The 15,677-nt window shown below is 35.6% G+C and overlaps 1 protein-coding gene across 1 annotated transcript; it reads right to left on the bottom strand.

Annotated features, from left to right (window-relative positions):
• Positions 1-12,020: 12,020 nt before the first annotated feature.
• Positions 12,021-14,064, bottom strand: LOC104113567 (heavy metal-associated isoprenylated plant protein 20). The gene is made up of 3 exons (XM_009623771.4): positions 13,699-14,064; positions 13,272-13,347; positions 12,021-12,370 (listed from the first exon to the last, which is right to left on the bottom strand). Exons 1-3 carry the CDS (start codon positions 13,774-13,776, stop codon positions 12,078-12,080), a joined length of 447 nt encoding a protein of 148 aa, XP_009622066.1. The 5' UTR covers positions 13,777-14,064; the 3' UTR covers positions 12,021-12,077.
• Between the last annotated feature and the right edge of the window lie 1,613 nt (positions 14,065-15,677).

Here is a 15,677-nt window from a genome sequence, read left to right as displayed (position 1 = left end):
CTAGTATTTTATTATTTTGGCTTGTCTACCTATGTTTATATGGCTTATTGTTATTCATGTCATAACCTTACGGTCCAGGCTTAGTATTTCAGATGTTGTGCTGCCCGATCTGTTGGGCCCCCAGTCTAGTTAGCTAGTATGTTTAGTGGCTAACTCGATCGAATACAGTATCGAGTGCCAGTCATGCCTCCCCTAGTTTGGGGCGTGACAGAAGCACATTTCGAAGATGCTGCTCATGCTCCTCTCGACTGCTGGAGTAAATCAAGATATCATCAATGAATGCAATCACAAAAGAATCCAAATAATTCTTGAACACCCGATTTATCAAATCCATAAATGTTGCTGGAGCATTTGTCAACCCAAATGACATCACTAGGAACTCGTAATGCCCATACCGAGTCCGAAAAGCTGTCTTAGGGACATCAGATGCCCTAATCTTCAACTGATGGTAACCAGATCTCAAATTAATTTTCGAGAATACCTTGGCACCCTGAAGCTGATCAAATAAGTCATTAATTCTTGGCAGTGGATATTTGTTTTTGATAGTGGCCTTGTTTAACTGCCGATAGTCTATACACATCCGCATCGAGCCATCTTTCTTCTTTACAAATAATACTGGTGCACCCCAGGGCGAGACATTTGGTCTAATGAATCCCTGATCAAGCAAGTCTTGTAACTGCTCTTTCAATTCTTTCTACTCTGGCGGGGCCATACGGTATGGTGGAATAGAAATGGGCTGAGTGCCCGGAGCCAAATCAATACATACGGGTGGCATCCCCTACAGATCTGCAGGAAATACTTCTGAAAATTCACGAACAACTGGCACTGAGTCCATAGAAGGGACATTCGCACTGGGATCACGAATATAAGTCAAATAGGCTAGATATCCTTTCTCTACCATACGTGAGCTTTCATATAAGAAATAACCTTGCTCGCAGAATGGCCAGGAGTTCCTTTCCACTCTAATCGAGGTAAACCCGACATAGTTAGGGTCACTGTCATGGCATGACAGTCCAATATAGCATGATAAGGAGACAGCCAATCCATACCCAAGATGATATCAAAATCTACCATATGAAGAAGTAGAAGATTCACACTAGTTTCAAGATTACCAATAGTAACCACACACAAACGGTATACATGATCTACTACCACAGAGTCTCCCACCGGTGTCGATACATACACAGAAGCACTCAGAGAATCACAAGGCACAACCAAATATGAAGCAAAATAGCAGGACACATAAGAATAAGTAGATCCTGGATCAAATAGAACTGAAGCATATCTATGGCAAACTAGAATAATACCTGTGATCACAGCATCAAATGACTCGGCCTCAGGCCTAGTTGGAAAAGCATAAAATTAGGGATGGGCCCCACCACTCTGAACTGCATCTCTGGGACGGCCTCTAACTAGCTGGCCTCCACCTCTAACGATCTGACCTCTACCTCTAATGGCCTGACCTCCACCTTTAATGGCCTGACCTCCACCTCTAGCTGCCTGACCCCTACCTCTAGCTGGCTGAGCAGGCGGTGAAGTAACCGATGCCGGTATGATGGCACGAGAATCTTGTCGAGATCTATTACTCGCCAATCTAGGGCAATAACTCCTGATGTGACTAATGTTCCCACACTCATAACACCCATCCTGATGTCGTGGCTGCTAAAGCTAAAGCTGTAGTTGACCCAGATGGGTCAGATAACCACTGTAGTAACTCTGGAGTGGTGGTGCACTGATAGGAGCTGAATGTGCACTGAATACTGGCTGCCCAGAGTAAGGCATAATAGGACCGTGACTCCCTGAAGCACCGGGAGATACATGAAGTGCTGAATGAAACGGTATGGGAGGATGACCATTACCAAAATTACCCCGGCCTCCAGACGAGGCACCACTATAACCACTGAACTAACGATGCCTCTTATCGAACCTCTGCCCTCTTTCCGGTGCAAGAACAATCTCGATCCTCCTTGCGACATTAGCAGCCGCCTGAAAAGAAATCTCACTTCCGGTCTCCTTGGCCATCTGAAGTCTGATAGGGTGAGTGAGTCCCTCAATGAACCTCCTCACTCTCTCTCCCTCCGTAGGTAGTAAAAGGAGAGTATGACGGGCCAAATCCACAAAATGGGACTCATACTAAGTAACAGTCATACTGCCATGCTGTAGATGCTCAAATTACTTGTGGAATTCCTCTCTCAGTGTGATATGGAGGAACTTCTCCAGAAATAGCTGAGAGAACTACTCCCAGGTAAGTGCAGGCGATCCGATTGGTCGGGTCAATGTGTAATCTCTCCACCACCTCTTGGCGGAACCCGTCATCTGGAATACAGCAAAATCAACTTCATTGGTCTCAACTATACCCATATTTTGCAGCACCTCATGGCAGCGTTCCAGATAATCATGTGGGTCCTCAGAAGGTGTACTACTGAAGTGAACTAGAAAGAGATTAGTGAACTTATCAAGTCTCAATAAGGCCACAAAAGACATGGCGGGCCTATCACCGGTCTGTGCCGCAACAACTGGTTGAACTACCCTAACTGGCAGGGCTGTTGGAGCATGATTATGGGGAGCCATCTGCTTCGGGGCGGGAGTAGTGGGAGTTTGTGCTCCTCCCCCAGCCTGTGAGACGGCTGGTGCCACTGAAAATGTACCATTCTGGGCCACACCCTCCATAAGACTCACCAATCGGACTAGAGCATCCTGAAGCACTGGAGTGGCGATGAATCCTTCCGGGACCTGAACTGGTCCAACTGGTACATTCTGAACTGGAACCTTCTCCTGAAAGTCCACCTGAGGTTCTACAACAGGTGCAGCTGCTCGAGCTCTGGAGTGAGCTCTACCTCGGCCTCTAGCACGACCTCGGCCTTGACCTCTACCCTTGGCCATAGTTGTCACCGGAGGTTCTGCTCCCTATCCATCGGTAGAGGCATTATGCATTCTCACCATCTGCGAGAGAATAAGAGTAGAATGGTTCAATCATCGATGATAGAATAAAATCGCACGATAGAATAAGAAAGAAGGGATATTGTTCCTAAACTTCATAGCCTCTGAGAGATAAGCACAGACGTCTCCGTACCGATCCTTCAGACTCTACTAAGCTTGCTCGTGACTCGTGAGACCTATGTAACCTAGTGCTTTGATACCAACTGTCACGACCCAAAATTCCCACCTCCATACCGTGATGGCGCCTAACATTTCACTTGCTAAGCAAGCCAACGTTAGAATAACATTATCTATTTTTAAAATAATTTTTAAATTTATTAATAACAAGGAAGCAAATGCGGAAGCAATTTTGAAATAATCCATAATAATAATGGTGTCTAAATACCATCCTAGAATTAGTGTCACAAGTGCACGAGCTTCTAGAATAAATACAAATAAAGGTCTGAATAAAATAAAGCTGTCTGAAAATAAACACACAGCTAAAGTACAATAGACGGGGACTTCAGAACTGCGGACCCCATGCAGTTATACCTCAAGTCTCCTCTGATAGCTGAAATCCGAGCAAGTCTATGGTACGCTGCTGGGACCAACTCCAAAATCTGCACAAGAAGTGCAGAGTATAGTATCAGTACAACCGACCTCATGTACTGGTAAGTGCTGAGCTTAACTTCGACGAAGTAGTGACGAGGCTAAGGCTGTTCACTTACATTAACTTGTACGCAATATTAGTAATAACAATAATAATAGGAATAAATCAGGTAATTCATTTATAATAATTGAAGGCTACTCGGCAGTCATAACCAATTATCATTTCCATTATTTTTGTTGCAGCGTGCAACCCGCTCTCACAATATATCCACATTCAGTTCTGTTGCGGCGTGCAACCCACTCCTCCAACATATTCATTTTAATCAAGTCTGTTGCGGCGTGCAACCCTATCCTCCAATATTAACTTTTTAACAAGTCTGTTGCGCGCGTGCAACCCAATCCTCCAATATTAACTTTTAATAAGTCTGTTGCGGCATGCAACCCAATCCTCCAATATAGACTTTTAATAAGTCTGTTGCGGCGTGCAACCCGATCCTCCAATATTTTCATTTACCAATTCTTATAGAAGAAATTTTTCCAATAAATGTAACAATTAATATAAAATTACGAGACAACAAGCATACAATATTTATGGTTTAATTATGAAGCAAACAATAACAAATAGTAAATTATTATGGAAATCAAGGAGCAAATAGACAGTTTAATATTTATTATGCTAAATGTCAAATAACAATTAAGGCACATAATTCAAATAGCATGTAACAATTAATGCAGGAATTCAAGAATTCATATTTGCATAGAATAAGAGAGAAATAATTATTATAATAATTAATTTATGATTAAAAATAATTTATGATTTTTCAAGTAAGCAGGCAAACAATTAATTTGATGACGCATAGACACTCGTCACCTCGCTTATACGTCGTTTACATGCAATGCACATAACAAACAATTTAAAGGTTCTATTCCCTAAGTCAAGGTTAACCCCGACACTTACCTCGCTTTGTAAATTCCAATCAATTATTCAACCACAGCTTTTCCTTATAAATTTGCCTCCGAAAACTTCAAATCTATTCACAAACAATTCAATATATTCAATACTAATCATAGGAATTAATTCCATATGAATTTACAAATATTTCAGATAAAAATCCGAAATTCATCAAAATATTCGACAGTAGGACCCACGTCTCAAATCCCGGAAAAACTCACAAAATTCGAACACCCGTTCCGATACGACTTCAACCATACCAAATTTGTCCAATTCCGATATCAAATGGACCTTCAAATCTTAATTTTTCATTTTTGGAAAGTTTTACAAAAATTCCAATTTCTTCCATCTAAATTCGAAATAAATGATGAATATAGACATGAATTTGGGAAATACAATCATTATATGATAAAGAACACTTACCCAGTTCGAAATCGTGAAAAAATCCTTTGAAATCGCCCATAAGCCGAGTTATAATTGAGGTTTTGTGAAAAATAGGAACAATCCCGTTTTTGGTTCTGTTTTAAGTCAAAGGGGTCAGGCCTTCTTCGCGTTCGCGAAGGGCCTGTCGCGTTCGCAATGAGTAGCAGCCCGTGGCTTTCGCGTTCGCGAGTCCTCCTTCGCGTTCGCGAAGGTTTCCCCTTGGCCTTCGCGTTCGCGAGGCATAGCTTGCGTTCGCGCTGAAGGAATGATCGACCCTCCCCTAGGTGTGCCAAACATTATGCGTTCGCGAGGAGATGGTCGCGTTCACGAAGGGTAATGCCCCCATTGCTTCGCGTTCGCGACCAAACCTTCACGTTCGCGAAGAAGAAAAATCCAGCTGCCCAGTTTACTCTACGTGTTCGTGAGAGTACCTTCGCGAACGCGAAGAAGAACATGCCAGAACACATGCTCCACCAAAATACCAGATTTTCAAAGTCCAAAACATCCCGTAGCCTATCCGAAACTCACCCGAGCCCTAGGGGCTCCAAACCAAACATGCACACAGGTTCTAAAACATCATACGAACTTGCTCGCACGATTGAATCGCCAAAATAATACCTTGAACTACGAATCGGACACCAAATCACACGAAGTTTTCAAGAAAACTTTAAAACTTATATTTTTACAACCAGACGTCCGAATCACGTCAAATCAACTCCGATTCTCACCAAATTCGGCAGACAAGTCATAAATATTATAATGGACCTATATCGGGCTCCGGTACGGACCCAGGTCAATAAATCCAACATCAGTAATTTCTTGAAAATCATTAAGATTTCAAGCTTTTAATTTTTCATCAAAATTTCATATCTCGAGCTAGAGACCTCGAAATTCGATTCCAGGCATACGCCCAAGTCCCAAATCACGATACGGACCTATCCGAATTTTCAAAATACTAATCTGGATCTGTTTGCTCAAAATATTTACCAAAGTCAACTTAGTTGAGTTTTAAAACTCTATTTCCCATTTTAATCCATTTTTCACATAAAATTTTCCGAAAAATTGTACGGACTGCGCATGCAAGTCGAGGAATGATAAATGGTGCTTTTTGAGGTCTCAGAACACAAAATTACTTGTTAAATTTAAAGATGACATTTTAGGTCATCACATTTTATAGTTACAATGGTGTATAATTAAGATATGATGTGAATGCTGGAAGTAAAACTTAGAGAGGACTAAATATAAAAATGTGATATTCTTTTTAAAGAAAATTTAAATAAAAAATAAGATGTATAAATTAAAATCGAGAGAGTATATTCATTCATCGATGTTGGGAATTTCAGAATTGAACATATGAAGCATGTACAATATAACAAGAAAGCAAAATCAACAAATACATAATATAACAAATAATACTAATCAAATATGAAGATATAAACATATTGGGCTGCTTGTGTGAATTGGATTCTCTTTTGATTTGCATCTATACCCAATTTTTGGGTCACATTTTAACTTATACCCGTTTTGTAAAAAATATTGCAAGCGTACCCACTTTTCGCGTAAATTCAGATATACGGACCTGAAGTAGCAAAAATTTATATCTAAAGTTTAAACTTTAGAATGTTTTTCCTGAAGTGTAGCAAAGCTTCAGATATTTTTGCCTGAAGTTTGGCCTGACTTGCAAAGGCAATACGCAAACTTCAGTTCATAGTGCAATGACAAACTTCAGTTCAACAAAACTATAACATGTTTTGGCTGAAGTTTTTATTTTGTAATTGCTGAATTTCAGCATTTTAGAATCTGAAGTTTTTGTTTTGTAATTGCTGAAATTCAGCATTCTAAGAGCTGAAGTTTGTTTTGTAATTGCTGAACTTCAGCATTCTAGAAGCTGAAGTTTTTGTTTATATTTGCTGAACTTCAGCATTCTTAGAGCTGAAGTTCTAAACAACAATGAATTTAATAGATCTTGATTAGCAGCGATTGATGTTGTTCATTTCAAAGATTAAATAATGAAAATATTTTCGACATGAAAACAAGTTACTACAGATAAATTAGAACCAAAAACTAATGTGTCTGTAAAGCTAAAATATCTAAGAGGTTAAATTATCGTGAATAAGACCAAACTGAACATATTGGGACATGCAGAAATATATGAATCATCAGGCTAGAACGCATAACAATATCTCAAGCTTCAACATTGAGAAAACGAAGAGGAGAAGGAGGAGGAGAAAGAGGCCTGAAATTATTTAAAAAGTAGGTACAAATTAAATCTTTTTTAAAAAGTGGGTATAGATTAAATGGGCACGACCAAATAGGGTGCCCCGTGCAATTATTACATTTTTATGCAGTTGGTCATATTCTGAAACTTATTATGTAAACAACACAATTTTTGGTTTATTTTAAAAATGATAGATTTATTTACCTTTATAGCAATTTAAAGAATTAAATGTGATTTTCTAAATAAGTGCTAAAGTACAAGTTCAGCCAAAACGTGATATATCGCATTTAAAATAAAATCTACATTTAATATAACTACCATATAAACGTTACTGCCCCCACTAAAAATGAGGAATCGGTTTTTATCCTCATAAGTAATTATATCAATATTATTAATTTGATTTCTTCTCACTCTTCCATAAACAAAAAGTTACCTTAATTAATCTCTCGAAGATTTTCCCCTCTTTTCGCCTATTATACCATTTTGAACATTTTCATGATTCATCTTCTTATTCTCCATTTTTATATTCCAAATCTCTTGGGTACTCAATAAATACCTTAGAGGTATTTTATACCTGCTATAAATTTTTAGCAGTTTTCTTTGTATACTAATGTTTTAATATACATGGTATAATTTTATTGAATGATAATATTATATATATCTGGTATAATATTTTTTTTAGAGAAATATTAAGGTACAATATTATATATATAACTAGTATAATGATATTTCGTGAAATATTATGTATACTAATATAATAACATACCTTTGACCTTTTTAATAAGAATGTACTCCTTGGTGTAATAATGATATAAAATTACATGATTTATAATGAATATATACCTTAAATATAAATTACATTTTTCATTCTTTCAAAATATAAAGATGTATACTTTTGCTAGAGTTTATGCTGTATAAAAAGGTACATGTACTTTTTTTTTTCTAGTAAGAAGAAGATCCATGTATGGGAAGTACAAAATTTGTTATGAAATGAATTAGTTTCCAACAAAAAAATAGTAAAATATTACCATTTAAATATGTTAGGGATTGGTTTTAATGGAAAATATAGGAAAAAATGTTAAAATATAATAGGAACATCTTTATTAAGGAAATAAAAGCATTTGGTGTGTGATTAACTGATTATAGGTGAATGATTCAAAGGTGTCTGCTAGGAATATAATTATTTAGTTGTCGGGGGTGTAAAATAGCTATTGCTGCTAAGATTTCATTTTGCTTGTTTTTCTTTTTGGTACATAATTCTACAGGCCCAGGTGGCCCACTATTTAATATCTTTGATTTTGGGGGCCCAAAACTGATCTTCTTTAGATATTGTCAATTCCTAAAAAGTGGGGGAAGGTTAAGGAAATGACTAATGAGTTGTCTGTACTACTACTAACAACTTCATATTGAATGGAGGAAATTAAGTGCAAAAATATGTAGCCCTTATCTCTTCCAAATTTCCAAGTTATTCTTTGAGTCCCAAAAACAAAAGCAAAATTCCAAATAATTTTTTCAGTCCAAAGTCTACTGCTGATTCGTGACAAGATTGTTGTCGGATAATTTTTAAATATCTAAAATTTTAAAGTGAAATGGGACCTTGGAGTTGGAGCAACGGTAAGAGTCCGTGTCGTGTGATCAAAAAGTCACTAGTTCAAATCGTAAAAAGAATGCCTCGCAGAAATACAAAATAAGATCACGTACAATAGATTCAATATAGTCAGATCCTTCTACGGAACTACAAAAGTTAAACTTAATGAAGATTTATCCGTAGCGATTCAATTTTCCTTCATCCCTTTTCATTTATTTGCTAAACGACCCCAAACAACGCCCTAAAATTTGAAAAAAATCACCTGCAATATATCAACCAAGAGGTTGTGAGTTCGAGTCACCCCAAGAGCAAGATGGGGAGTTCTTGGAGGGAGGAAGCCGATGGTCTATCGGAAACAGTCTCTCTACCCCAGGATAGGGGTAAGGTCTGCGTACAAATTACCCTCCCCAGACCCTACTAGTGGATTATAGTGGGTTGTTGTTACTTCCATTTATCTTCTTTAAATACAAACAATAATAATATACCAAGTGTAATTCTATAAGTAAGATCTGAAAACGATAGTGTGTATACAGTCCTTCTGATAGACCATCGAATTAAAAAAATAAAATTAAATCAATTCAAAAAGAAATACGATAGCGAAGAAATCATGCATCTCAAATGCAACATAAAGAGAATAAAAAAGAGTAGGACCTTTAGCTGTTTGATAGACAACTCAAATTTTGTTTTTGTATGAATGAATCCTCATTGTCCTTTATATATGGAGACAACTTAGTACATACCCTACATATATAAAGAGACACAATTCTATTTGTTACATAATGTTCCCTTTTTTGACATGCAATTTTGTCCTGTTTTGCTATATTTAATTACAAGAGGAAGAAACAAATGACCAATGCAGCAATGGCATTCATCAATATGATCAGTTACTCAAATTCTAAAGATTCCAATCACATCAAAATGTTTTCTAATTATGTTAAGCCCAGAGTCTATCGAAATCAAACTCTCTTATCAATCCAAACATGTGATCAATTGATTTTGTGATTTATTATTATTTTTTTAGTTATATATCAAATCTTCTAAGAGCACGTAAGAGATTCGAAAATAAAATATCTTGGGATTATTTTCTCCTATTAAAATTGTAAAGGATTATATTGTACCGTTAACCTGTAGAGCTAGAGGTTGAAATCGTTAGGAGGGTAAATGGACACGCTAGTAATCCTTCTAAGTTGGAAGGTCGTAGGTAAATAAAAAAATAAAGAATTTCAGAAAAATAACTAAAATTAAGAACTTGACACAAATAACAAAATGCGAATTACGACATAAATTGGCTCGTCGGGAAGGGATTTTCAACGAGCCAATTTCGGACAAATTTCATCGAAAATTTTCATTTTTATAGTGATTAGGAAGACAAGTTGGTCAATAGCCCAATTAGAGCATCAGCCTTTTGAGGCCCAATTACATTGAACATGATTGAGAATTTAAAGGTAAAAATTGCACGGGGCATCCTATTTGGTCGCCCCCATTTAACCTATACTCACTTTTTAAAAAAGTTTTAATTTATACCCACTTTTTAAACAATTTCAGGCCTCTTTCTCCTCCTCCTTTTTCTTCTTCTTCTTCTTCTTCTTCTTCTTCTTCTTCTTCTTCGAGTGACAATGATTTTATATGGTGATTGTGAACATATTTTAATGTAGTTTATGATATTTTACAATGGTGAGTTGTTATGATGCTTTATTTTTTACTATTGCTTAGGGTTTCTTTTTCTTCTTTTTCTTACTTGCAAAATGGGTTTATTAGATTTATTGTCGTATTGACAAATTGATGATTGAGGTTTGTTCATGATGATATTTGGAGGTTATGTTTCAAATTTGAGCTCATTCGGAGTAGATTTAGGTATTAAATCGTATATTGTATTGTTATAATTAGAAGAACAAATTTCTGTTTCTCGGCAATTTGCACTTTAGGCCTATTTGGCCTTAATTGCATAAAAACGTTGGTTGCACTTCAAACCTTTTGGCCTTAAGTGCATCTGAAGTGTAATTTTTCACTTCAAACTTATTGGCCTTAAGTGTAACAAAACGATTGTTGCACTTCAAACCTTTTGGCCTTAAGTATATCTGAAGTGCAATTTTTCACTTCAGACTTATTGGCCTTAAGTGTAGTAAAATATTTGTTGCACTTCACATCTTTTGGCCTTAGTGCATCTGAAGTGCAATTTTTTACTTCAAACTTATTGGGCTTAAGTGCATGAAACCATTGGTTACACTTCAGACCTATTTGGCCTTAAGAGCATCTGAAGTGCAAATTTCCACTTTAGACTCATTGGCCTTAAGTGAATGAAAAAGTTTGTTGCACTTCAGACTATTTGACCTTAAGTGCATTTGAAGTGTAATTTTTTCACTTCAGACTATTTTTTTTTAACTTCAGACCCGATAAGTCTGAAGTTGATCATAAAGTGGGTACGCTTGTAATTGTTTTTGCAAAGTGGGTATAGGTTCAATTATGACCCCAAAACCGAGTATAGATGCCAAAGCCCCCCAATTTAAAGGGCAAAATACAAAATTGATCGGTCGGTTGAAGCGAATTACATTCGCTAGCCAAAAAGTGTGTGTGTGTATATATATATATATATTATTTGCTATTATTTTTTGGAGCGTCTAAAAATATATATTTTTCGAATTTAAATGACTAACATGCCATAAGAGAAATATCAAAAGAGGTATATTGCTGACTATTAGTTATACATGCATGCATATGACCTAAAATTGCTTGAATTGTTTTGATTTCTAGGCGGATCTTGTCAACCTAGACATATGTTGCAATGTCCCTAGCTCATCTAGATCTATAGATACTCCTAACTTAACCTTATAATATCAAATTACACATATTACGATTGTATATGCTTGAGTGGATAAAAATTAAGTGAGAATATATATATGGTTAAGTGAGAAATACGTGTATGATACACAAGTTTTGCATTCATTTATTTATTTAAACACGGGATGCGAAAGTTTTGCATCAGAATGTAGTTATGATGTCTGAGCTTTTAGTGATCGCTGACGATCGGATCTGGTTGTATTTGACCAATAAGGATCGTATTAGGATATTTAGCGACCAGATTTCCCCTGGCTAAATGTTCTTTTTCTTGTAGTGACACTTGAGATTAAGATGCCTAGTCACTTCCATGTTTCTTTTTTTAAGAATTAACCCAAATAGCTGCTCACCTAATCTCTTAAACTAAAAATAGCCAGCTGATATATAATTTATGTATTATATATGTATATATTTGTATAATCATTATATAATCTATGTATATCTGCTAGAAAAAGTAAACATTGAATCTAGCAAGCTATTTGTGTAAGAATCCCTTCTTTTTTACTATATTGTACTAATTTTCCAAGACAAATTTACATAATTGAACAAGCATTAGGGTTTTCATCACTAAACATAGAAGTGAATATCTCAGAAGGGGTATTTGGAATTTGAAGAGCTTGAGGATCAATCTTGACATAACCAGAAGGTGCCTTCTTATCATATACTCCAACAGCATAAGGATTTGATACTAAATTATATTTAATATATGGCCAGATTTCAGCTTTCTTTCCAGTTTTCTGTACTTTCTTTAATACCTTGCTTTTTTCTACATAACCAGTCACTGTCACCCTGCTATCTTTTCTGTTTATTTCCACTGATTTCACGCCTAAAAGATAGAAATATAGAAGAAAAAATTAAGTTTCAATCTAAACGGGAATCATGTATTGTCAGGTGGTGGAATAGAAATTTTCGGTAAGGGGTGTCAAAATATAAAAAAATTAAGGGGATTCAATTTACAGTATATGCATACATTTTTTTTACACCTAACAATACATTTTAATTTTCCTGCGAAGGGGTATCAATTGACACCCACTAGCAGTTGATAGATATATATTTTGTTCGGACTCTTCGAAAATTAATGTTGCCGAATTCATGTCGGATCTTCCAAAAATGTACCGCTTTAGAAAGATCCGACATGTACCCAGTGATATTTTTGAAGAGTTCGAACAACATCGACAGACAGTAAATTAACATGGAGAGTGAGTAGAATATGACAAGGACATTGTAGCTATCATAAGAAGTAGCCTATAATAAATATGAAAAAGCAGGTTTGTGATTGGAAATAAAAGGGCCTATATATTGTTTATTTTTTTCTTATTATATATGTCTATTTAATTTTGTTTGTTGAGAACACAAGGTGCATTTATGAAAGATGTGTGTGTGTAGCACCAAAATAATAGTAATAGAAAAAGTTGATGGGTGAAAAAGTAAAAACTGGAAGTATCAAGAACCTAGATAATTTAATCCTCATCTTCTAGATAATTTTGAGACTAACAATCACATTATAAAGAAGGATACATAAAAGGCTGAACTAATTAATTTTAGTCGGGAATCAAACAAATTTTTTAAGAGTTTAATTTACATACACTAATATATGAAAGTATTTTTACATTATCAAGTTCACCTTAAAAATTATTACAGATAACTGCTCATAAAATATCAGATTAATAACTTATAGAGAACAAGACAATTAACCTACAATAGGTTAAAAATATGAAAGGATGAACCTTTAATGGAGGAAACCGCATTTCTGACTTTCCTTTCACAGCCATCGCAGTCCATTTTTACCTTTATTTCAACTGTCTGAAAATTGTTTTGCAAAATGAGATAAAAAGATCATCCAATTAATCATATATATTATCATCCTCCATATAGAGATATACTATCATCCGATCATAGACACAAAAACAACAGCTATTATTATTACGCGTTAATATCAAACAAGTTAAGGTCGACTATGCACACGCATGTACCGTACTGATCATGTTTCTCTATTTACCCTCATATCATACCATATGATATAAGAAAGGGTTTCGCCGTCAGACAGCGAAATTACTTTTAAAAAAAATATCATACCAACACTATACCGATGTAAGAAAAATAATACTATAAAAAGATAAAGATATAGATAAAATGAGGAGTAAACAAGTGCACCTGCATGGTTTTGTGTTTTTTACTCTTTCTTTTACTTGAAACTTCACATATTTCTGATATATGATACATAAACCCCATTTTTTTTTGTTTCTTACCTCTTCCTTATAATTAATTATTCCCTTTTCTATTTTCCCAGAAGAAGAAATAAGAGTGTGGGTGCGGGTGGCTGAAGGAGGAGAGGAGATATATGGTTAACTTGGTTCTATAATATGCCTATATTTATACCAAAAGTTTTGTGGAAGAAGACTCTGAGAAAATGACTTGTCTTTCTACTAAACATACGATGGACGCAGAGCGGAGCTAGTGTATTAGCTACTTGTTGGGGCGAATTCAATATCTTTTGTTTATACCCTGTATTTGTATTAAGAAATTTATAAATTATATAATTACGGTCTCAATAACTAAGACAAGCTATGAGTTTCGATGACAAGTCCGAAACCTATAAACTTTAAATCCTAACTCTGTCTTTGATGGACGCCCAAGTATTTCAACCTAGATAATGGGACAAGTTAGAGGGAATTTACTTGGCCACAAATAATTAATCAATAACTAAATGGAATTGGTGATTTTTTCAAAAAAATATATAATATTTTGAAACTTAATTTACTTGCCACTAGATCTTGCATTCTATATTTATTGTTTCCATTAAATGTTGCATCTCCCCTTAGATTCTTGGACGTGATTATTTTTGATAGTTTTTAGTCCAAAAATGCAGCATTTACTAGTGCTAGCTTTCATAATAATGTCCATAGGCCCCTTTCACAATTATAAAATATATTAATTGATTCTGACACTCATGTACATTTATGAATATAGTTCCCAATTGTTACCCACAAGGCTATTACCTCATCCATATGAAGTCGCATTTATTAAAAAGCGCTTTAAAATATCACCGGTCTAAGACTTTAAGGTGTAAATTTAAATTTAGTTGGGCTCTAACAGAATATGGACGCCAGAGTGAGAAACCCAAAATAAATTCGCAAAATGTTGTCCTTTACAAGAAGTTCTTTAAGTCTGCAACTATTAAAAGATTTAAGATTAATCAAGAAAAAGGGATGCCACATGTATGTTTCCCGAGTTATAAGTTACTTTGGTTTTCTTTTTATGTTTCTTTCTTATTCAATTATTAACTAAAAGTGGGTAACACCAACGAAGCTTTGCTTATATTTAATGAGATGAATGAATTATCTAAGAACTTATAGGTGCTGAATGTTACACCTCCTTTTTCCCGAAGGGATAGGGGAGTTTTTTCAATTTAAGTGACATAAATCGAAATAAAATTATTTATTTATTTCAGAGTCGCCACTTGGGATAATTTATGGTGTCCCAAGTCACCGATTTATTTTAAATCCCAAATCGAGAAAATTGACTTTTATTTATGGTCTGTGCACACAGAAGACCGGGTAAGAAATTCTGTTAACCCGGGAGAAGGTGTGAAGCACTCCCGAATTCCGTGGTTTTAGCACGGTCGCCCAACTGTTAATAACTGGCCTAATTATCTGATTTAGTGCATGTTTGAAACCTATTGTGCATTTTTACTTTTTAACCGCTTTTAGTATTTATGAAAATATTTCTGGAACAAGTCACGATGCCGTATACTTGTCGTTTTGATACACATTGCAAATCGCGCCACATGAAATGCACTCGCGATTCACGAAATATTTATTTTTTATTATTATTCGAAGTTATGGTCGGGTCACATGAAATACACACTCGAATGAGATTTACGTATCGTGACCATGCCACGGGAACCGTACCCATGGTCACGATGATTTATCAATCGCGCCTAAAGCAAGCTACGATGTTTATGAATTATTTTCTAAACTACTTTGAAATTACGCGTGAAAGGCTTGAGATTATGGAGCACTTTTGCAAAAGAGAGATTTCATGCCCATATCACTTTAACTTATCCTTTATTAGACCGAGCCCCATACCTAAAGCAAAGAGACAAATCAATTGCTAATGGGCTTCGATCTCTC

Source organism: Nicotiana tomentosiformis, chromosome 10 (genome assembly GCF_000390325.3).
Source record: "Nicotiana tomentosiformis chromosome 10, ASM39032v3, whole genome shotgun sequence".
Taxonomy (NCBI): Eukaryota; Viridiplantae; Streptophyta; class Magnoliopsida; order Solanales; family Solanaceae; genus Nicotiana; species Nicotiana tomentosiformis.
Note: the sequence above shows the minus strand (reverse complement) of the source record. Positions and strands in the feature narration are given on the sequence as shown.